This window comes from Carlito syrichta, unplaced genomic scaffold, assembly GCF_000164805.1.
Source record: "Carlito syrichta isolate Samal-C Ts95f unplaced genomic scaffold, Tarsius_syrichta-2.0.1 Scaffold199527, whole genome shotgun sequence".
NCBI lineage: Eukaryota > Metazoa > Chordata > Mammalia > Primates > Tarsiidae > Carlito > Carlito syrichta.
The window spans coordinates 21,767-45,798 of NW_007143623.1; the positions used below are offsets into that span (position 1 = coordinate 21,767).

Consider the following 24,032-nt stretch of genomic DNA (forward strand, 5'->3'; position numbering starts at 1 on the left):
TATTCTTTTTCTTAACGATTTATGACATCTTTGAAATAGATTGCAAATAATTTCTTATAATTAATTTTTTGCTTTTAAACTTGTCTTATGGTATTTTTGGCCACATAGATGTTTCAAAATGTTTATGTAAGAAAATTTTTCATTTTTCCCCTTTATGGCTTCTGCCTAATTAGTATCATCATATAAAAAGCCTTATCCAACCCAGTATTAATGAAAGTATTTACTTCTATATTCTTCTATATGGTCTGTGGTTTCATTTTATACTTCACTCTATACCTAGTATTTATTTTGATGTATGGTGTTGAGGTAAGGATCAATTTTCCTCAAATAATTTATCAGTTAACTCCATTCCAATTATTGAACATTCTGTCATTCAAGCCTTACAAGCTGTTAAGTACTTTTATAGTGAATTTCTGAATCTTGCCCAGCCTGGGCTGAGACTGTGTTAGATGTTAGTCTTCCTGATGTCACTCTATTGCCTCATGTATAAGACAAACTACTGGAACATACTGTCTGATTCTGACATGTTTCCAGTGACTTACTAGATGTTTATGGTCAGTTTCTTCATCATGTTGACAATGTTTCCTTCCATTTTGAATATACAAAGAGGATTTTCTCAGGAATGAAAATTAAATTTTATCAAAAATATTTTTGGGGGCATCTACTGAGAAAACAGGTTAAACAGGGCAGAATCATAGAATGTAAGGTAATGGATTACTGTACAATATTAGCTCTTCTGATGTTGACTGGTTCTTATATTTCTGGAATGCACCCTATTAAGTCATGGTCTATTATTCTTTTAATATACTGCTGGACTTTTAAAAATGATTTATGTATCATATTTGTTCATGAGATGGATCCATGGGCTTCTTTCCTGCATGTATTTCTGTCATACTTTCAGTGTTATGTTACCTTATAAAATGAAATAGGATGCTTTCTGTGTCTGTGACTGCTCTGGAAATACTGACACTCATTGAGAGAGCTCTAAATGCAAAGTACTAGGCTAAGGATTTTATATGCATTATCTCCAGAACTACCACCAACTATTTTATGAGAGCGATTCCATTTTATCCTCCTACTTTCAGATGAGAAAACTGAGACTTAGAGATTTTAAGTATGTTGCCTTGTTTGCAGAGATAATAAGTAGTGGAGCTGGACCAGAAGCCAGTTCCAATTTCAGAAGGTTTTTCTTTCTTTCTTTTCTTTTTTTTTTTTTTATCTTAACCATTACATCATTTTCTATGTCCTTTTTTATGTCCTGTCTTTTTAACCTATTAGGGAGTAAAAACATAGGTTAAAGTTTTAGTATTATTGTGCTTTTACAGGATTTTCTTGAATTTTTAAAAACTAGCTATTGTTACATGCATAGTTTTTTATCTAGAAATAATTTTTAGCTTACATAAAAGCTGCAAGAAAAAGAGCAGCACAAAGAGCATCTGTTTCCACTTTACCAGATTCAACAACTGTTAACACTTTATCCCAGTGGCTCATTTGTTCACTTCCCCTTCACACACACACACACACACACACACACACACACACAATTTTTTTCTGAACCACTTAGGACCCAGATGTATAAATAATAATAGCTCCTTATTCCTAAATACTTCAATGTGTATTTCTCAAGGACAGGAATATGTTCTTATATAACCACAATACAACTTCTGTAAATTTAACATTGATACAATACTTTACCATTAGTATTCCAATTTTGTCAATTGTCATTTAAAGCATTTTCACCCTTCATTATGAAATCATTTTCTTGTCATGTTTCTTTATATTTCCTTAATCTTGAATATTTCCAGACTCTGTCTTTATGACATTAACATTTTTGAAAAATGCAGCATCCTCCCTCCTCATTTTTTAAAATAAAGTATTCCTCATTTGAGGTTTTTCTGATATTTCCCCAATCAGATTCAGAGCATGCAGACCTGGTTGGAATACTACATAAATCAGGCTTGTGCTTCTCAGCTTATTGTATTTCAAGATACCCATCCACTCCTCAATGGTGACATTAATATAATCCCCTCGTCAAGATGTTGCTTCTTAGTTTTGACCTTTTAGTATGACCCCTGAGGAGCATATCATTGGGTTTTGTTCCATGTAGGAATTCTGAATGATTCATTATCAACAGCTATTCACTTTATAGCCATACTGGCCGTACTCCTGGTTTCCACTATACTACTGGAGCACGCAGCTGTGGCATGACCCAGGAGTTCGCCAGTCAGCCTCTGGCATCAGCTGACCAGACGCAGGGGTATCCAGCCAGTGAGGCTGGTTTCAGCTAGTCACATTCCACAGTGGTTGGTGTCCTGGTCCCAGAGGCCTGGGTCCTAGAAAGCTTCAGCAGAGCCTGGAGAGGAAACCCTTATGTCATCAGGGTATTTAAATTTCTGGAGACTCCAAGATTTGCATGGATGTCACAGAGAAACTTCTTTCAGGTGACGGTACCAAATCTTAGTTCCATGCTTCTCAAATTTGTTAAAATGTACACATCTGGGCCCATTGTAGTCGTCCCTTTCAGGGTTTCTGTGAGTGGGGCACCGGGATCTATGTTTTACAGGTGGTTCTGATAAATACTGAACTTTGAGAAACAATGCTCTATAGTGGCCCTAAAAGAATGCAGGGCAGGAGAAGGGAGTATGAACTTGAATGGGAGAAAATAAATACATCTTTATTTTCCCTAACTTTTCACTAAAATTTTGAGCTTCATTCCACTATGAATGTATGCCAAAAAAAAACCTAAAGTAGAATGAACAATCCTCAATCCTGTCTCCCCCCCCACACACACAAAAAAATCACAGATATTTTCTGAACTCATTATAGTGACTGCAGATATCTCAAAATACTGTTTACACTTTTCACCGTTCAAACTTAAAGTAGTTATGAGACCTGCTTCTGGATTAATGTATTTTAAAAGCATATATGTTACTATATCATAAATTAGGTTTCAAAAATCATTTTGAGAGCTATTTGTTTTCCTTTGTAATCCTATGTATTTTATGCATTTACTTGAGAAGGGGTCTACATGCTTCACCAGATAGCTAAGGGGGTCCAGAGGCACAGCACATGATCTGTGCACTCTAGACTTCAGAAGCATTTGCTCTGCCTGTCTTCCTCCCAGCAACCTGATGCTGCCAACTGCAGAATGGAGTCACAGGGAGAGGCAAGGTGCAGCTCAGCATCTCAGAAGGAGAGACAAAACCCTGGGCAGTGGCATGCCAGGTACCAACTGTCAAGTAAGAGTCTTTTTTAATGATTAAAAAGTTACCTATTTAACTATCATCTTGGCTGAATACTTAACTGAAACAGGAAAAAACCCAACACCAAAAGAAGTTGGGACTCTCGCAGAGCAAGACACTCCCTATCCCTTGTTAAAAAACACATAGGATGAGGTGCAAAGACAAGAATACACACAGAAACTGGCAAAAACAATGGAGACTAAGCAACAACAACAACAAAACCCAAGCCCTCAGGACCCCGAAAGAATAACTCTGAAAATGAGTTCCAATTTCTGATGATGTGTAGTACTAGTGGGCAGTAAAGGGCACAAAGAAGTTTACAGTCAAATGAATTTTTTACCTGTATATCCCCTCATAATCACTACCTGGATTGAGATAGAAAATATTTTCCACACCCCAGAAGGGCTCCTTGTCCATTGCCCCAGCCATTACATAATCACACCCCCAAAGGGAACCACCATCCTGACTTCTATCACCACAGATTAGTTTTACCTGCTCTTGGACTTCACAGAAATTAAATCATATCATGTGTATGAATTTGAGTCAGGTTTTTTGTCCTTCAACATTCTGTCTGTGGCATTCATCCATGTCACTAGTGTAGCAATGGTTCATTCTTTTCCATGGCCATGTCATAGTCCACTAGACAAATACCATAATTTATGTATTCATTCTTCAGTTGACGGACATGTATACTGTTTCTGGTTTGGGGCTATTAAGAATTAAGTCAGCCAGGCTCAGTGGCTCAGCCTGTAATCCCAGCACTTTGGGAGGCCGAGGCGAGTGGATTGTCTGAGCCCGCAGGTTCGAGACCAGCCGGGGCAACCTGGTGAGACCTCGTCTCTATCATAAGTCAAAAATTAGCCAGGCATGGCAGTGCACACCTATAGTTCCAGCTACTTGGAAAGCTGAGCAGAAGGATCGATGGAGCCTAACAGGTTGAAGCTGGGGTGGCCGTGAGTGTGCCACTGCACTTCAGTCAGGGCAAAAGAGTGAGACTCCAACTCAGAAAAAAAAAAGAATAAAGTCACTATGACCATTCTTGTGTCTGTCCTCTGGTGAACACAAGCACTCACTTCTGTTGGGTATACATCCTGGTACACAAAAGATGTATACGTTCAGTTTTAGTCGACACTGCCAAACAGTTTTCCAAAGAGGATATACCAAATTACAGTCCTTTTAGCAATATATATGAGCATTCTAGTTGTTTCACATCCTCTGACCAAATCCTCAGCATTTCAGTCCTTTTAATTTCAGCAGTTCTGGAGTGGGTGTAGTAGTAGTTAATGTTTTAATTTGCAATGAATCCTAACCATTTTAAGTATAACCTCTTTTTAAAAGGATTTCAGAGATATACAAACCCTGTCTACAGCAGTTTAAGGTGATAATGAAATGAAAACATATAATTTATAAGGGGACCCAAAAAACCCAGAATTATTTTTTGGAGGGCAAGCCCTTTGTAGTATAGTTTTCTCCCACTAGGAAAGTGGTCTAGGAACCCATCAGCATCAGTGTACCAGCTAGCGTTGTTGTGAGAGGCTATGCTCAGCTTCAATAAATGTCGTTGTTTTTTTGGAGATTCTTTCAACATGTTTGCCCATTTCATGACTGATGAGTTACAAGTGTACCTGCCCACACCTCACTGAGTGGTCAGCAGTTTTTAACAAAAAAAGCATGACCTCCATGCCCCACCCTTCCTATTCACCTGATCTCACCCCAAGCGACTTTTTTTGTTGTTTTCCTGGGGTGAAAAAAGTTATCAAAGGGAAACATTCTGCTGATATAGAAGAGGTGAAATTTTTAAATGGCAGAAGCACTAAAAGGCATCAAAACTGATGAGTTCAAAATTGTTTTGAGCAGTGGAAAATGTGTCTCAATAGGTGTATTTCATCAAAAGGAGAGTACTTTTGAGGTAACTTAATTTTAAACATATAGGAATAAATACACAATTTTTATAAATAAGTTCTGTTTTTGGGGGGTCTCCCCTCATATTTGACAGCAACAAGAAAGTTAGGAAGAAATATGCTGACGAGTACATTTTCCAGAAAACTGAAGTTTAACACTGCAAACACCCACACTTATTTTATGCTCTTTTAGGTAAACATTTGCTACAGGATACGACGCAGAATAATGAATTCAAATTATTCCATGCTGCAGATATGTCTATACATGGCCACAGAGTGGAGGTGAGTCCTAAGATAAAGGAATCTGGAATAATTTCTGCACCGAATTCTAAAGTCCACAAAAGTTTATTACCTTCATTGTTTGTTTACTAGTTTGTTTCTTCCCCCTGCCCCCCTCCCAAGTTACACTTGTAAGACGTGAGGGAGAAAGACTGAATTTGATCACAATATTTTGAGGAGCATTTCATCAAAATCCATATATGGCACCCTGATTCTTGTGTCTATCCTCTGGTGAATACAAGCACTCACATCTGTTGGGTATACATCCTGGTACACAGAAGATGACTTTAAGCAGGGAATCCACACAATACAAACACTCAGCCTACAAATAGTATCCATAGTTTTAAAACAATACTTGTGATTTTTCAACTGAAGTATTTAATTAAAAAAAGAATTCATGTAGTTGTTAAAAAGAACAAAGTGAATCTATATGTACTGACATAGAAATATTCCCAAGACAGTTTGTTTAGTGATAAAAAAGTTCTGTTGTAGTATCTACACTACTGTCCCATTTATGAAAACAAATTATGTATATGTTTATGTATGTGTCTCTCTCCCAGAGAGTTCAATAAATAAATGAATGCATTTAAACTGCTTCTCCTTCAGCTCCTGAGTTAAATTGCTGAGATAACACTGGCAGTAGGGAGGACGGATTCTCAAAAAAAAAAAAGAAAAGGAAAAACTAAACATTTTTAAATTACATATGTAAACATAAAACCACACAAAAATCAAAATCCTTTTCTCTCCCTCATCCTCCATACTCCAACCCACTTCTTTTCCCTCTAATAACCATGCTACCAGATTGGTGTGGATAATCCCAGATTTTTCTATGCATTTACAAAGATTTGTTTACTTTATGTATACCTATACACCATCACACATTCACATACATTTATACATATAAAAACATATATGCACACACATAGACATATACATAATTTGTTTTCATAAATGAGATAGTAGTATAGATATTACACTAAAACTTTTTTATCACTAAAGAAACTATCTTGGGAATATTTCTGTGTCGGCACATATAAATCCACTTTGTTCTTTTTAACAACTACATGGATTCTTTTTTTTTAATTAAACACTTCAGTTGAATATAGACTTGTAAATATGTAAACAATATAGAAGGGTATAAAGGGGAAAGGTAACTTCTTTCCTAACTTCCCATTTCCATTCTCCAGCATCAATTATTATTACATTCTCCTATATCCCTTCAAAAAAATTTTTTGCATCTTGACAAGCATGTTTTGTTGTTGTTGTTTCTAAGAAAAATAGGATGATATTACAATCATTCTGGAACTTGCTTTTATGTCTAACGTTGTATCTTAAACACTTTTCTGTGGAAGGACAAATGCCTCTACCTCATTCCAAAAGTTACTAAGCAGTCCATTGTGCAAATGTACCACAATTTATATAGTCATTCCTCTACTGATGAAAACTGAGGTGGTTTCCATTTTTTTCCCTATTTTAAATAATGCTACAATACACATCCTAGAATAGATTGTCTGGTCAAATGGTGTACACATTTTAAATTATTGCTAATTGCCCTCCCAAAAGAGTGTACCAATTTACATATACCCCAACAGTGTATAAGAGAGGCCTCTCCAAGCTAAGGAAGATAGATTTGTAGAAACTTGAAACATTGTCCCCTCTGTCCCACCATCTACTAATTGATACAAGTGAGTTGTAAGGGAAGCCCCTAGTGATCCACCCAGGGGTCACACTCATTTTAATTAATAATCTGAATGAGCACACAGATGGCAAGACAAGCACATCTGAAGGTAATATAAAGCTGCTCAGTGGGTTAGCTAATAGGACAGGTGACAGAATCAAGATGTCACAAAAAACTCTTGGCAATTAGCAATTATGGAACACGCTAATGAGATTAAACTCAATGTGGACAATACAAAATGCTACACTTAGGTATAAAATACAAATGACTCAAGTACAAGATGGGGACAGTCAGATGCTACAAAGTAGGATTCATTTCCCTTTTGCCCATTAGGAAACTCAGGCTTTGAGATGGTGAATGAGAAACTGATAAGTGGTAGAGCTGAGGTTTTAACCCAGGTTTGTTTGACTCCCAAATTGTCTCCACTACAGCAGGATGCTGCCCCCACAGCTAAACAAAAGCACATGTGAAAAAGACCAGGCGTGATGAACACAGCATATTGTGAGTTCATAATGAATCATCAGGTTCCATAAAAAGAGGAAGAGTGTCTTCAGCAAGGAAAGTGACAAGCCTGCTCCACTCAGTAGCTGTGTGGAGTAGGCCCAGAGTCCTGTGTTCTCTTCTGAGCACTTCAGTTTAAAGGGCCCATTAACGACCTCGCATGTGTCCAAGGAACAGCAGCGAGGGTCACAACGACGGAACTGATTCTGTGTCTTGGGAGGAAAACAACAGATGTCATGCTGAAAAAGGTTCTATGCTATGAGGCTATGGAGAACATAAATAGAAACTCTGAGTAGAAAACACAGAGAAATGAATACAAAAACCATTCTAGCAATTAGAGATTCTGGAAAATGAAACTTAGGGGTGTAGTATAACAGGAAATACATATTTGGTCTTTGTCCTTGGCTCTTGGCACAGAGCTCCTAAAACCCTTGGAATTTCCTAAATGATAAGTGGGAGAGGAGCATCTTTGGTGCTAAGGAGGAAACTCTCCAGAGGCTCCTAGGTAGCTTCAGGATGTAGACTGGCTGACAGAAAGTCCAAGCTTTGATTAGAAGCTTGGAACTTTCAGCCCCATCCCCCAACCTCCAGGGAGAAGAGAGGGTCTGCAGATTGAGTCAGTCGTCAGTGACCAATGATTTGGTCAGTCATGCCTACCTGATGAAACCTCTGTAAAACCCTGAAATGATGGGATTCAAGGAGCTTCCAGTTTGGTGAAGATACTGAGGTTGAACATGCCTAAAGAAGAAATTCTGTGCCATCCCACTCTCATGCCTTGCCCTATGCATTGCTTCCATTTGGTTGTTCCTGAGTTGCATCCTTTATAGTAAACAGATGACAGTAAAGAAAGTGCTTTCCTGAGTTCTGAATCATTTTAGTGAGTTATGGAGGCTGAAGAGAGGGTTGTAGGAATCCCCTGACTTTGTAGCCAAGTTGATCAGAAGTTTGGGTAATCTGGGGACCCAATATTTGCAAATGGCTTCTGAAGTGAGGGTAGTCTTACGGAACTAAGCCATTAGACTTGTAAAGCCTGACACTAAATTCAGGTAGTTGGTATCAGAATTGAAGTGAATTATAGGACACTGAGTTGCTGTCAGAATTGTTTGGTGTCAGAAGGGAAAAAACCTTATCAAGGGGTACCAAATTTCCATTTACTGGAGATATACTCAAGCAGGGACAGATCAGATGACTGCTGGCAAAGTTGTTGCAGGGACTCATGCATTGGGCAGAGGAATGACCCAGATGAACTCTAAGGCAGGAAGGCATGGTCCATTCTGACAGATGCCATTCTACAAACTGCTCACGAAGTGTACGGGATGGGGAGCAAGCATTTAGAAACTTTTACAGCATCTTGACATTCCTGAGGTATCTAAACACATGCTCAGTGGATTCATCTGAGGAAACAGAGTCCAGACCAATCTGGGTGTTACCCAACCCCCAGTGAGTTATATAAGGCAGATGCTGCATACTAAGCATATGAAGTGGACCCTCATATAGTTCTACAACTGACCATAAATTTAAAAAGCAGGTCCTTCACCACAGATGGTCTGAGAAGTGCTGCTCAGAGACTTGGCCTCACTGGATGACCCTGGCAAGACCTTGTCTAACCACCCCATCTTAAGTAGGCCTCTTTCTGCTACTTCACATCACATGCCCTCTTTGTTTTCTCAACAGCAGTTGCCCAAATTTGCACTCATCCTATGTATTTGTGTTAGTTATTGACATTCTCCCTGCCAGTTTGTAAGCTCACGGGGGCAGGGGCCTCAGCAGGCCTATTCATCCCATACCCCAGCTCAGCCTGTTGGGCACTGAGAAATGACCCTATGAACATAGGTTGAATAAGTGAATTGTCATATTATATAAAAAGCATTCCTGATATAATTTCAAACCAGCCCTCCCACTAAAAAAAAAAAAGAAAAACTCAAAGTACTAGAAAAGTATTACAGTCATCTCCTTCGATGCACTGGAGTGCTTATCAGACAGGAGCAATTACCAACCAAAATTGAAAGGCAGGTAGGAACCCAGAAAGGTAAATTCAGCATGAAAGCTACTTTTGGCTTGAGGACATTAGCCAATTCTGGAAAAACTGAACTTGTGTTTTGGTGACAAGAGGGCAAAGAATCAAATCCCAAGACCCACTGAAGTAGGTAAGTCTAATAGGGGACCTATCCCACATTAAGCTAGAATACCAAAGGGCTATACATGCAAGGGAAGAGTGTACCGAGAAAACCACCTTCACTACCAAAGACCACAAGGAGGCTGTCATGGTGCCAAGCAGAGCTGAGCTGGGAAGTGTGTCTGAGGTCTGAAGTGTGATGACTTCAAATCAGCCTTCATATAATCTGCAGCTTTAGTCTGCATCACCTGGGGAGTTTCAAACCACCCCACCACCACCACCACCGGGAATTTAGTGTAAAGCAAATATAAATCCTCCCTAACAAAAAGCAACTAGTCCTAGGCTTCATATCATTGCTAAAAATTAAGTTTCAAGAACAACAGATAGCACATTCTGGCAACCAAAACACACAAAGAAATGCATAACACCAAGAGAATATGCCAAGAGAAAAAACTGAAATGATAATTAGCCACAAAAACCTCACATATTGGATTTATCAGTCACAGATGATAAAACCACTTACTATGTTTAAAGAAATAAAGGCAAATCTGATATCATCCTAAGGGAACAGTCAACTATAAAAAAGCAGCCAAGCGAGTGAGACTCCAAATCAAAAAAAAATACAGATTTTGGCTGGGCTTGGTGGCTCAGCCTGTAATCCCAGCACTTTAGGAGGCCAAGGTGAGTGGACTGCCTGAGCCCACGGAATAGAGATCAACTTGGGTAACTTGGCAAGACCTCATCTCTACAATAAATTTTTAAAAAAAAAGCAGCCATGCAACCCTGGACTAGGTAATGGTTCTTAGACATGACCCCAAAAGCACAACCAATTTTAAAAAATAGACACATGGGACATCATCAAACTTACAAACTTTTGTGCTTCAAAGGACACAATCAAGAAAGTGAAAAGACAATGCACAGAATGAGAGAAAATTTTTACAAATCACATGCATAAGGGTCAAGTATCCAGACTATATAACAAACTCTTACAACTCAATAATAAAAGAACAAATAACCCTATAATGACATTGCTTTGCAATTGGTTTGTTTATGGGCTTGAAAATTTTTAAACAGTTATAGTGAATATCCTACTGCACTAATAGCTTTAATTAACTCAGAGCAAGCCAGTTTTTTTCCTCTGGGTGTCAGATGTCTCTAGCGTATTTTATCAGGCTAGGAAGTAACATTGGCCAGAAGCTTTTATCTGAAGATCATCAACATAACACACAGCAAGGTGTTCCAATTGAGCACTCATGCTCATCGCTTCAGTGGAAACAAAACCCAAAACACTATTTGATCCTTGATATCCTATTTCCAGAGAAGTAAAATGAGACAGGACTGTGTTTTGAATGCAACAGACCGCAGTGATTTGTGAAATCAATAACTCCTCCAAATGGCTTCCAAGACATCGGGTAAACTGTCCAAGGCCACGCTGCCAGTGAGCCGTAGAGCCATGATTTGAACCTGGGCAGTCTGACTAGAGCTGATCGTAACCATGACTCATCACAGGTGCCTTCCAATCCTCCCTAACAAAAAGCAACTAGTCCTAGTCCCAGAACCTGGCCTCTGGCATATGATAGGACCAGGTGACACAGCCAGGTGAGCAGTGCTTAATGGATGATCATATGGTGATCCTAGGACCTCATGAAGGTCCCATTGATATCTTTCTTGGGAGATATGGATTTCCTCCAGATGCTGGTCCCAGTAGGGGCCAGAGTTGTGCTTATTTGGGGTGGGAAAGTCCAATGTAGTTTGTTCATTTGGGGCTGGGCTGAAGTTTTGCAAAATTTTGGTAGCAGAAGGATGTTTTGAGGTACAGCAGCCTCTGGGGCTTCTGGTACTTAGGTTCCCAAAGTAGAAACTCATGGTGGCTACTAGCTTTTCAAGTACTGGAGAACAAGACTCAATACCTCTGCTCCTGCCTTAGTTCCTGGGATATCCTTGGCTGCCTGAACTTGTGGTTGTAAGGACTGTCTTGTCCCAGGAGCCAGGCCATTTGGGGAGGGCTGTTTCCAAGCTTTAAAAGCAAAATTCCTAGGAGTTCATTCTCTATGTGGGTCAGCTGACATCATCTGAACACAAAGTATGTGGGCACCTATTCAGTCCCAAGATGGGACTGCCTGACTTTGTCTCACACAGCAATGGAGTCAGGGTACATGCTAAGTGAATAGGTATGCTATACTATGGCCAATATGAAAATGAACAACAACTTCCCAAATGCTGTCGTCTTTCACACTAAGTTCATAGCTCCTCACCAAGAATTTGCCTCAGGAGGTGGTCAGGAGAGCAATGCTGGCAATGTGGCAGTAGTTACAGTAACGTCCACCATCATTACTATTATAGCTAGTGCTTACTGAATGTTTACTATCTGCCAGGCACCATGTGAACAAGTGCAGCTCACTGGATCCTCACAGTAATCTTGAGGCAGTTTCTAATTTACAGATGAAGAAAAAGAGGCTCGAGGAGGCTGGGTTACTTACCCAGGGTCATACAACTAGGAGGTGGGGGAGTAGGAGTTTGAAGCCAGGCTTGCCTGCCTCCAAAGCTGGGGGTGCTGACGCGCTATGAGGAGTCACATAAAGAGGCAGCAAAGAGGATAAAGACTGGGGAGCTTTTATGGTACTCTCCAGTTTTGGGGGTAGACGCCAAAGGATAAAGTGGGCAGTGGCAGTTGTAAAGAAAAAGAAAAACCACGTGAGTCCCTGTGGCCTGTAGCAAGAAAGACCAGGAGAGCCCACAAAGAGGGTGTGGTTCAAGAAATGGTAGGCTATACAGCCTCCTTTCTGGTATATTCTCAGAATAAAGGTGATGACATCTTACAATAGCAGAAATTTTTTGTATCTCCCTTCTGGACCCTGGCACTACTTAGATGGTCGTGCCAAGCAGGCCAGCCTGGCAGAGGAAGAGCTAAGGTTCTGGGGGCCATTCACAAAGTGAAATTGTCTTTGTGAAAGACAAGTGAAGTGGTGAAATTGTCCTTGGTCCCATTGGTGGCAGAACACCGTCCACCTAATTTTAGCATAGATCTTTTAAGGGCTATGTGTCACCCTAGTCATGGCACCTTCCATGTGAGAATACTGGCATTTCCCTTCCATCTGATTCAAGCAAAGCTCTGAAAAGCTCTATTACTCTTCCAGAACTCTATCTAAGCATATCTTCTTTTGTAATGAGGACAACAAACTGTTCAGCGCCGTATGACAAGCATGACAATTGTGTGCTTGGTGACATCATAAGAACTGGGGAGGCTTCCTTACCTCATCTGAAGAGCCATTTTCCACTCTGAATCTTCCAGCCCTTTGGATGGCTCCATCAGCATCACTGGAAATAAGCTGGAGCGGAGGGATAAAAAGCATTCTATTAGGTAGCAGGTCATCATTCGCAATGCTCCTTCTGTCTGCCTGCATCTATCCTATAAAGTAAGTCATTTTTAACAGCACGGGCTGGAGCTAGAAGCTGAAAGCCTTTTTAAAGCTGTATCAGCTGAGTCCTCATACAGTGAGCCCCCACTGTTTCTAGGAGCCCAAGGGTAAGAAACACCTAGCCCACTAGAGTGGAAAACAAGAGCATTGTATCTAAATTTGAACATATTCCAATGCTGCAAAACGTGAAAGCAATGCTGCCTAGAACAACAGTCTTAATACATATCACATGTAGACAAGTGGCATCTCACAGATGGCAAGACCGAAAGCCAAGTTTCAAGTTCAGTTGCCTTCACAGGAAAGCCTAAAGAACAATTAGTGGCTGGCATGAACTCAAGGCTCTACTACCATCAGAGAAGGCGCCTGTGCTTCATTCAGCTTTAAACCGTTTCCAAAAGGCCAATTAGCTCCTTCCCAGGCAGGCAGCCTGTGTTTTAGCTCTGGCAAGGTGCTGCTTGCAAATAGACAGTCTCCAGGGAGCTCGATGCTGGAAAGAGGTAAGTGAACAGACGGGGGCATGGCACATCAGTCCTAAAATGACTGACTCAAGAGTCAACTTATTTTTTCCTCCTTGATTTCTCAGTAGCAACTTGAAAAAACAACACATCTGCTTTCAGCCTTTTAAAACTACCCACAATTTGTAGCAAAGATCTGTCAGCAATTTCCATTTCTCAGACTCATCAGAACACAGTTGCCCCAAAGGGCACTTCTCACCTCTCTAACTCCAGGCTCACCCAGGTAAGTTTCTCAGTTATCTCATCTTTTCACTTAAGATATATGAAGGTGTGAAAATTAAAGGAAGAATTTCTGGGGAAAACCCCCACAAATTTTCCCAAAGAAAATTATTTGAAAGAGATTGATATATTTTTTCAAGACAAATATAAAAAATAGTATCTGGGATTTAGTTAGTGGTTCTAGATGCCATGCATTCCCCTTGCCTTAACATGTATTATCTCATCGAATTCTTATAATAATGACACAAGGTAGGTGCTATTATTATTCTTGCTTATGAATAAGGAAACTGAGGCAGAGAAAGGTAAAATAGCTTCTTAAGGCCACACAGCTAGTCAGTATAAGTAGAGCTAGGATGTGAACAAAAGCAGCTAGACCTCAGAAACTCATCATTTTCTTTTAACCACTACCCTACCTAACCATCCTCCAGGAAATGCCCATGATAAGGTCCAGTTTTTATACTTCATCTTCCTCCTGCAAAATAATTTATAAAAACAAATGCTTTTGATAGCATCAGATCATTACACTGTTGTTAAACTGAGGATGAGAAATAGAGGCAATGTAGTAATGAATTTCACCTTGCCCTTGGCTCCTAGGCCATGATCTGTAAGCTCTGTGTGAGAGTCTGTTTACTTAAGGATTTTTGGCCACATTGGATACTATCAGTGTGATCTATGGTGAGGGCTTTGGGTCACATGGTATCACTTCTACTTCTGGAGGGGCTAGAGGCTAAGGTGAGCCACACGGGTCAACCACGTACATGTGTCAAGCCCCACTAGAAACTCTGGACTCCACAACTCAGGTAAGTCTCTGGCAGGGAGTACTCCATGCACACTATCATACATCATTGCCAGGAGGAGTCAGTGCTGTCCACGACTCCACTGGGAGAGGAGAACTAGAAGCTCTGCACTGGGAACCCTTTTGAACTCTGTCCCATGCATCTCTTCCCTTGGCTGATTTTAATCTGTATCCTTTTACTATAATAAACCATAAGTGATCTTAACAGCTTCTGGTGAGTTCTATGGGTCCTTCTAGCAAACTATTAAACTGGAAGGTGTTCTTGGGGACCCCTGAACTCTGCAGTTGGTGTTGGAAGTGAGGTGACCTCATGGACTGTTCTCTAATTGGCCTTCTTACAGAGCCCAATTTTAAAGTACAAGAGGAAGATATATTTAGGTCTTCTAGGGTCACTGCCATTTTCACAGGAGATGTATAGAGGATTCAACATCTGTGACTTCTTTGCTTGTGGGTTTCTACTCTTAAAATAGAATTGCAAATAGGTGTTAAGTCGAGTGTTATTGGTACAGGCTGCTTCAAGAGCTTTGGGAGAAGCATTCTGAGATCTCACCTGGATTTAGCAAGAAAAGAGCACTACAATCAATTAATAACATCTGACATAGGCCTGTAAGTGAGGGACACACATACCCCTTACTTCTTACCCCTGAAACAGAGGTTGGTAGATATAGTCCTGACTATAGCTAGTCTCATCTAAGACTCAAAGGCTCAGGAGAAGAGCTGATAGTCATTTACTGATTTGTTCATTCATTTACTCATTCATATAAAAAAATAAAAAATAAACATCATTAAAACACTATGTTCCAGATACTATCAGGCAAAAGCAATGATGTTCTTTTCCTTTGTTGAGATTAGAACAAGAAGCATATCGCCTGTTTTGCTTGAAAAGTTCAAGAATAAATTAAGAACACATTTAATGATTTGACAGTAAGAAGGAATTTGGCTCCCTCTGAACTCATAATCATGAAATCCATAATGACAGATCTCAGGCTAACAGGTTTGGTTCTTATTTTTACTATCTCCCTATCCCCATCTTCACTCAAGTCACATCATCTCTCAACTGGGTGATGGCACCACCTCTCAACAGGTCTGGATGCCCATCTACCGTTTCTCCTCTCCAAACAGCTCCTCACACCGCACTCTGTAGCCCGGGTGACAGTGCAAACTGCAAATCTGGTTGTGTTCCACCATCACACCTCCATCCATCCCAGCACCCCCACTTCTTCCCACCAGAGAGCATGCATGAATGGGACTCCCCAGTTTGGAAGGCCTCCTCTTCCACCTTCCCCTAAGGAACCCCCCTCATCTTCCAGTTCCTTGAAAGGCCTCACTGCACTAAGATAGCTTCCTGACCCACTGTCTGGAAAACTGGCCCTGTGGTAAGTTCTTGAGGCACTCCATAGAAGTGTGATGTACATTTCTCTGTGTAATTACTTGATCAAGCCTGTCTCTCCTGAGGCATTCTCTCTACTCTCCAGCAGGCTTCATGGTGACAGCAACTACTTTGTTCTCATCAATACAACCCCAGAGCTAAACGCACCTTCTGACATAGTATCAATATTCATCAAATAATTATAAACAAAAAATATGTAAATAGACAAATGCTAAATTCTTATTGATAATGACCAAAGAAATATAAAATAAGGGTAAGAACTATGCTGGCCCTGGAGACCAAAGAAAGTTCATTGTTCATGCAAGAAAATGTCAAATCTATTCTACCAGCTCTACCGAGAAGGAAAGACCAAGATGAAAGATAGGCCAAATAACCTGAATCACCATCTTCCGGGGAAAGTCAGCTTGAGTGGTAACTTAATCAAACCAGGCAGGTTCAAGCTAACATCTCTGAATTCATGCTGGCAAGGCCTGCTTGAGGTGAGCATGGAAAGGAGGGCAGTTGGTGGGCAGGAAATCCTGCTAGTCACACTCAGGGATGGCACAGAGTAGCAGCCCCAGTGACCCCCACCCCCCATTCACTGGCCTCACCCCAGCTAACTCGCACAGCCTGCTAACTAAAGTAGAGTGGGCCATGGTGGTTGGGGCCTAATGTAGACCAGTATGCCAGCTGCTGCAAAAGAAGACAGTGCCCCAGAAAACAAGGGAAGAAAAATAACACTGCAGGGAAAATATCCTTTTAACACAGCAAAGATGCTGATTGCCAGGTAGCTGTCTCTATCAGTTTTCTTCCTATTATTCCTCACAAAACTCTGATCTGGTCAATTAAGACTACAGAAAATCTACACTCTTTCCTTTACTAAGAGAAGATCTGATTCAGGAATGACACAATCTCTGTTGGAAACCATCTCAGCATCAAATAGCATACAGCCTAGAAGCTCTCTCCCCCAGTTCATCCTGTGTGGTACAGAGTTCTAGCTGCCACCAATATCCATTCTCTCCATCTGCCACAGTAATGGTGAAAGCACCGAATCCTAGATACTAGACCAGTAGGAAACAACTACCACAGTAATAGAATTGTAGCTGGACATAGGCTTGACCCCATTTCCCTAGAGGTGGCTATTTGATTTAATTTTCTTTACTTCAAAGTGGGTTGAAGTCCTGGGTGGCATTTAGGAGATTTTTTATTCTTCACTGGCTAGAACTCCAATGACCAGAGAAATCCTGGAAGTCCATATTGAAGACAGTAGATTCATCTTGAGACTGAATGTGTGGGGCAGTCACCACCCACTTAGAATACCTGGTTAGATGTTAGAGAGGAATAAACTTCCTGTTTTTCACTATGTGTGGCATTCTAAGCCAATTAATCCACCCCACAAGAATAAAAAGAACAATCACTAACCCTATGATAAGTTCACAATTTAAAAAGGGGAAAACTGACCTCAAGTGTCAGAGCAAATGTTCTATGAGACAGATTTACTAAAAAAAAGCATAAGGAACTTTTAGAAAATCTCTAATTATGGTGATAATTTGGGAATATACTGGATCTATGAAAATGGAACAATCTGTGATCAGCTTTCAGATGAAAAGCATAATTCCTGAATTTCAAAATGCGGTGACCACAGTGAACCAAAAAGTAGATACTAATCTCTGTAGTTTTGCCTCCAAAGTGAGAATATTAGCATGAGATAAATAGAAGAACATGATTGCCAAAAACATAGAGACCATATCTGTCAGAAAGTGTAAAGAAAAACAGACTGAAGTGTTATGAAGGTCTTTGGGCAGAGACCCTGATAATAACTAAACCATCCCCTAGACAACCGTTCCCTGAGCAAGATTTCCTACTAGTGAGCAAGACCAAAACTACAGAGATCTCCATTAGTGAAGGTAGATGGACCTGGACATTGTAGAAAGGCAGTAGAGAGCAGGACAGTCTGAGATCTTACCACTCCAAAGCCAGCAAAGAGAAGGGTATTGGTCTGGGCTCTTCTCCTGCTGAAGAACATTGGGCCCTTTGTTATTCTTCCGGGAGAAGGGTCCAAAAAAGAGGCTTTTACCCTTATGCTCTGGCCTTTACACTCTGCCCACCCAGGAGGGAGTTCAGTGATTGATAGGATATTTTTAATCTAATTAATCCAGATCTGCACTTCTGATGAACTGAGTGAGAGGGAGGGGTGAAATGAGGAAGTGGATAAAGAAGATCCTGGAACTCCTTCTAGAGGTCAGTAGAGAGAACACCATAGATGTCTTAATATATGAATGGGCTACATTCCCCTATTAAAAGAAAAAAAGACTTGAGGATTGGGAACATAAATGAAATTCATCTAGCAACAAGAGATATTTATTAAATACAATCAAACAATCATGAGAAAGAAAAGCAAAGTAAAAAATATTCTTGGTAAATTGGGACAAAAAGAAAATGGTGAGGGAATAATAAAATCAGATAGAACTTAGGAGGAAAAAAAATCAAATGAAAAAAGTTATTTTAGATAGATAAATAGAATAGGATATCTATAAACATTTATGTAATGAATAATAACAAAATTATAAAACAAAGATTATTTTAAATAGAAAAAGGAGTTTAGAAAATTACAATTACAATTAAAATGGGAAATTTCAGCATTTAGATTTGTAGAGGAATCAAATGATAAAATTAATAACCATAATTTAATAGGCATGTATTGAATGTTTCAAGGTACAAGAGAATACACACTTTTTAAAAACATCTATTGAACTTTTGAAACTGACTAAATATTGAACAGAAAGAAGAGCATGAAAAACATCCATAAAATTCTATAAAATAAAAAAGTTCTAAGAAATTCTATAAAACTATACAGGTCATTTTTAGCATAATGCAACTAAATGAGAAATTTGTGTTCAAAGGATTTTAAAAATTTTAAATTTTAAAAATGTACACCTGAGCTAGGCCCTCCCAGCAACTTTTGAGGCTAGCAGGAGGATTGCTTAAACTCAGGAGTTCAGTGCTGTAGTGTACCATGATCATGCCTGTGAATAGCTACTGTGCTCCATACCAAGACCCTATCTCTAAGTGTGTGTGAGTGTGTGTGTGTGTGTGTGTGTGTGTGTGTGTGTGTGTGTGTACACACGTATATGAAAAAACTCTTGGGTCAAATAGAAAGAATAAAACTGGACACATTTAGACACAAATAACAAGAACAGTACATATCAAAACATGTAATGTGATAGATGTTATATTTACAAGAAAATTCATATTAAATGTTTATTATTAAACAAGAAGGGATAAAAACAATGAGCTAAGCATTAACCTCTAGAAGATGCAAAAAACCATGAAATAAACCAAAGGAAAAGAGAGGAAAGGAATCAATAAAAGATCAGAGCAGAAATTAAAGAAGTAGAAACATAGTTGAACTGATAAATATATCCAAGAGATCTCAGGCAAGTCTAACTTTAAAAAGCAAAGAACTAAGGCAGGTCCACATAGTGAAAATAAAGAAAATACAACCACTAAGAAGAAAGAGATTTTTATAAGATTAAGAGAATACTATGTGAAACTATGCAAATATCATAAAAAACTTTAATGAAATGGAAAATTTTCAAGGAACATGTAAACAATGAGAATTATTTTAAGAAGAGAAAGAAATCTGAATAGACCAAAAACTAGTTGCAAAACCAAAGAAATTGTCAGACCACCATGCCACAAAGGCAGCCCAGACCCAGAGGGTCTTCTGAGAAGGGGAAGGGTCTGATTCACACCAGGGACACATGAGAGTCACACACTCACAAACAGGAAAGCAGGGCAGAAAAACTAGAAGATTGTTTGCATTCATCTTGGTAGAGAGGTTCAGGGATAGGATGTTAGCACACATTTAACATCAGTAATGCTAAGAAAAGAGGAAAGGAGTTTTATTTTATTTTATTTTATTTTATTGTCCTTACATCTTTGCTTTTGTCATATACTAAATAATTAGAACCTGAGGAAGACTGTGCCCAGAAGGAAGAAAAAGGGAAAAGCAAATTAAATGATCATTTAGCTAGTATCTACCAGGCATGGTGAGTGATGCTTTTAGAGTTCTTGCACTGTTCAACACTGTGGCTACTAACCTGATTTAGAGTTAATTTTAAATTTATTAAAACAAAAAACATTCACTTCCTTAGTTGCACTAGTCACATTTCAAGTGCTCAATGGTTATGTGTGGCTGCTATATTGGACAGCACAAAGCTGAACATTTCCATAATTGCAGAAAGTACTACTGGATAGGACTGAGACATGCTGGACATTCATACAGCTCTGGGTTACCAGGATCAAATTGGTTTCTCATTCAAGTTAAATATACTAAATAATGGAAAATCATGTGATTTAACATCCTCAGCCCAATCTCAGCAAAACTGTAATGGATTCATTTAACACTCAGTTTCAATGTACTGGATGTTTTATTTCAGGAGAAAAGTAATATGAAAGTGAAAATTTAATTTAAATAATATTTTTAATTATTTTTTAAAATAGAAAGCATAAAATGTTATTAATTAACTACTATACATAAAAATATTATTGGTTTCAAATTATAGGGAATTAAATAAGAATCCTTCTTTTTTTAATTTTTATTTTTTTGAGTCAGGGGTCTCATTCTGTTGCCCAGGCTGGAGTGCAGTGGCATGATCACAGGCAGCCTCGAACCCCTGGACTCAGGGGATCCTTCCACCTCAGCCTCCCAAATAGCTGGGACTATAGGAGTGCACCATCACGCCTGGCTAATTTTTTGACTTTTTGTAGATATGAGATCTCGCTATGTTGCCCAGGCTGGTCTCGAACTGCTACGATCAAGCAAGCCTCCTGCCTTGACCTCCCAAAGTATATGAGCCACCATGCTCAGTCAGGAATCTTTCTTAAATTAATATAAATATGAAATTTTTCAAAAACAAAAAGTATCTTTCCCCTCTATTTAATTGCTTTGTTTCTTTGGGCTGGGGCCTGTTTCCATTCTAAATCAGCACTGAGATTCCTTCCTGTTTAGCATGCACTGTGTACTTGGCATTAAGGAATATATTTTATTTCACAGAACAGTATTTTTACCTGGGGAAAAAATCTCAAAAAGGTATAAAGTACATCTTTAAAAATAATATTTCATACTCCCCCCCAGATTTCCTTTCTTTAAAATAAATGGTTATGAATGTGGGTTTTGGGGCTCACATGACCAGGTTCAAATCTCAGTTCCACATTTGTTAGCTTTGTGGTCTTGGGAAAATAATTTTTCCTCTCAATTTTAAATTCCTTATCTCTAAAATGGTGATAATGATTGTATGTACTTCTAGGCTCGTAGAGAGAATTCAACAATGCAAAACATGTAATGAGCCTAGAACAGTGCCTGGACATAGCAAATGCTCAGGAAATGTTATGATACTATAATATATATTATTATAATAATATGGTAATGATTACTCTAAAGTGCTCTACTTAATGTGATTAAACCACTTTAATGCTGTATTTAAACTCCTTGAAAAGAGCTGATTAAACAAACATTCATCCAAGAACCTGTTTTTCAGAGCCTGTACTAGCTGCTGGACTTGCAAAGATAAATGTAACATGATCCCTGCCCCTGAGGGCTGCAAATCCTAGTGAGAGAGAGACACATACATATATACAGATAATCACAACACAACCTGGTTAAATGCCATAACAGACACAAGAAGAGTGCTGGGAGAGGGCAAAAGCTGAAGAGACAGACTCTGCCTTTGGGAGCTAGAGAAGGTCACATTGCTATAATGCAAGTGGAAGATGCACAGGGCCTTTGAAAAATGATTTCCAACATAAGCAGGATTTTAAAAACCACACATACTAGTCAGGAAAGCAGACCCACTTGACCCTATATATGCAAATTACAGACACACACACACACACAAAACACAGTACATGACCAGGAACGGTGGCTCACACCTGTAAACCCAGCACTTTGGGAGGCCAAATTGGGAGGACTTCCTGAGCCTAGGAGTTTGAGACCAGACTGGGTGACATAGCGAGACCTCGTCTCTACAAAAAAAAATTTTTTTAAAGTTGCTAGGCATGGTGGTGCTTACCTGTAGTCCCAGCTACTCAGGAAGCTGAGGTGTAAAGACCACCTGAGCCCAGAAGGATAAGGCTGCAGTGAGCTGTGGTCCTGCCACAGCACTCCAGCCTGGGCAACAGAGTGACAGCCAAAATCAAAAAAAAAGAAAAGAAAAGAAAGAAAGAAAGTACTGTTCAGAAGGGAAGAAAAAAAGTTTAAATGTTTGTATCAAAAAGAGGGGGTGGGGAAGGTATAAACACAGGTAGAATGAGGTGTCCCTTCACTGCAGAGTTCTGGGCCCTGTCTCCAGTCTCTTTCAGTCCATTTCTGCTGCCTGCAGGGAGAGGCAAGGGAGCCAGTATGGGGACCCAAGGGGGTGCTCCCTTCCTCCCACTCTTCAGGTCCATTCTGCCTATGCCAGGAGACAGGGAGAAGATCTGGGAGCCTGGGCAGCTAGAGTGCTGAGCACAATGGCACATGTACAAACACCCAGGTTGGTTAGAAGATTCTCCAGCCAGGAGGATGAATGTTGGCTAGAGGAGGACCACCAAGGCCTTGGGTCTGAGCCAGTCTTCTCTTATCATCCTCATCCCTGGTCCCCAGCCTCAACAAACTCAACACCCATGGCTATGATTTACCTAATGGCCTGAGCTCATATCCTTCTGCCTCCTCAAACCTCGTGACCTTCCCTGAATCCACAGTTCTGTCACTCATTCCCAAGGTTCCAACAGCATCCTCCCCTCTCCACTCGCACAGCTGTGGCACCCAGGACCTATCTCATAACCCCCTCAGACTCTTTTTGGTACATGTTCTAGCTGGGGATCTATGGTTAACCAGGCAATGCTGCACTCACCAGTCCACAGATTATGCACACTGCCCACTAACCCAAGTCACCCTCTGTCACCCCCTACCAACTGAACTCTCACTCTTCTGCTTCCGTATTCAGACAAGAGTTTCCCTTTGACCAGGCCTACAACAAACTCATGCTACTTGACTATGACTAAATCCTCACTACTACTCCCCATCCTTTGATCCACTCTTTTTCCATTTCCTACTACATCGCCCACCTTGTCAGTCACAAATCATTACCCCAGAAACACTCTCTCTCCTAATAGATTATCTTTCTATTTTATTGAGAAATGTGCAGCAAGTCAAGATGAGTACTGGCATCTAACTCTCCCTCTCGAAATATATCTGTCTTGATTTCCTAATTAAAATAGCATCTGACTAGCAGTCCCTGATACACAACTTCTCAGAAAAGTCCTATGGAGATTCACCACAAAAAATGAAAATTCATGAGTCTAAAGAAAGACCGATTGTCAATCCTATGGCCAAAAGATCAGGACATTTTCTCCACACCATATAGTTGAAGGAGAAGAACTGAGAAACATATTTGGTGACCAGCTTTGTTGCCTGGAAGAGAGCAAGCCTGTGGTTACAGAAGGGTGGAAGACACTTTATTCTTCCTTCCACTCCCTCATTTTGGCTAAGAGACATTGGGTCTATCTGAAAATAACAATAAAATACTTTTTACTACATGGGCACTACATTTTGAGGTAGCCCCACCCATGTCAGCATATCTTTTTAACACCAAGAAAACATTGGGCAAGAAGCAGGGAGGGAGAGAGAGCCATCTGAAAACACAGTCTTCTAAGCAAAGAGGCCCCTGTGGGGAGAGAAACAGGAAGAGTCCTGGGGACAGAGCATCCTGGGGAATACAGTTTTACCAACATGCCAAGCAGTCGGCTTCACTAAAGAGTGGTTGGGCTTTTCAAAATCTCCATTCTGTTCTTTGACCTGGACAGCTGGCAGTTTCTCAAGTTTAAGTAAAAAGCTAACCAAATATTACTTCAATAAGTCTCTTTCAACTAGACTGGTACTGGTAGCCCCCAAACCCCTACTATGAATGAATTCTGAAGCCATTGGCTCAGAGCAGCAAAAAAGTCAAGCACAG

General features: G+C 39.9%; 1 protein-coding gene across 1 annotated transcript in view; it reads right to left on the reverse strand.

Moving 5' to 3' along the window:
* The window catches only part of GARNL3 (GTPase activating Rap/RanGAP domain like 3), a 97,735-nt gene that overhangs the window by 21,482 nt on the left and 52,221 nt on the right, over positions 1 to 24,032 (reverse strand). The window contains exon 4 of the mRNA XM_021709372.1: positions 12,972 to 13,046. Coding sequence (XP_021565047.1) covers positions 12,972 to 13,046 — 75 coding nt within the window. The remainder of the gene's footprint in view (positions 1 to 12,971; positions 13,047 to 24,032) is intronic.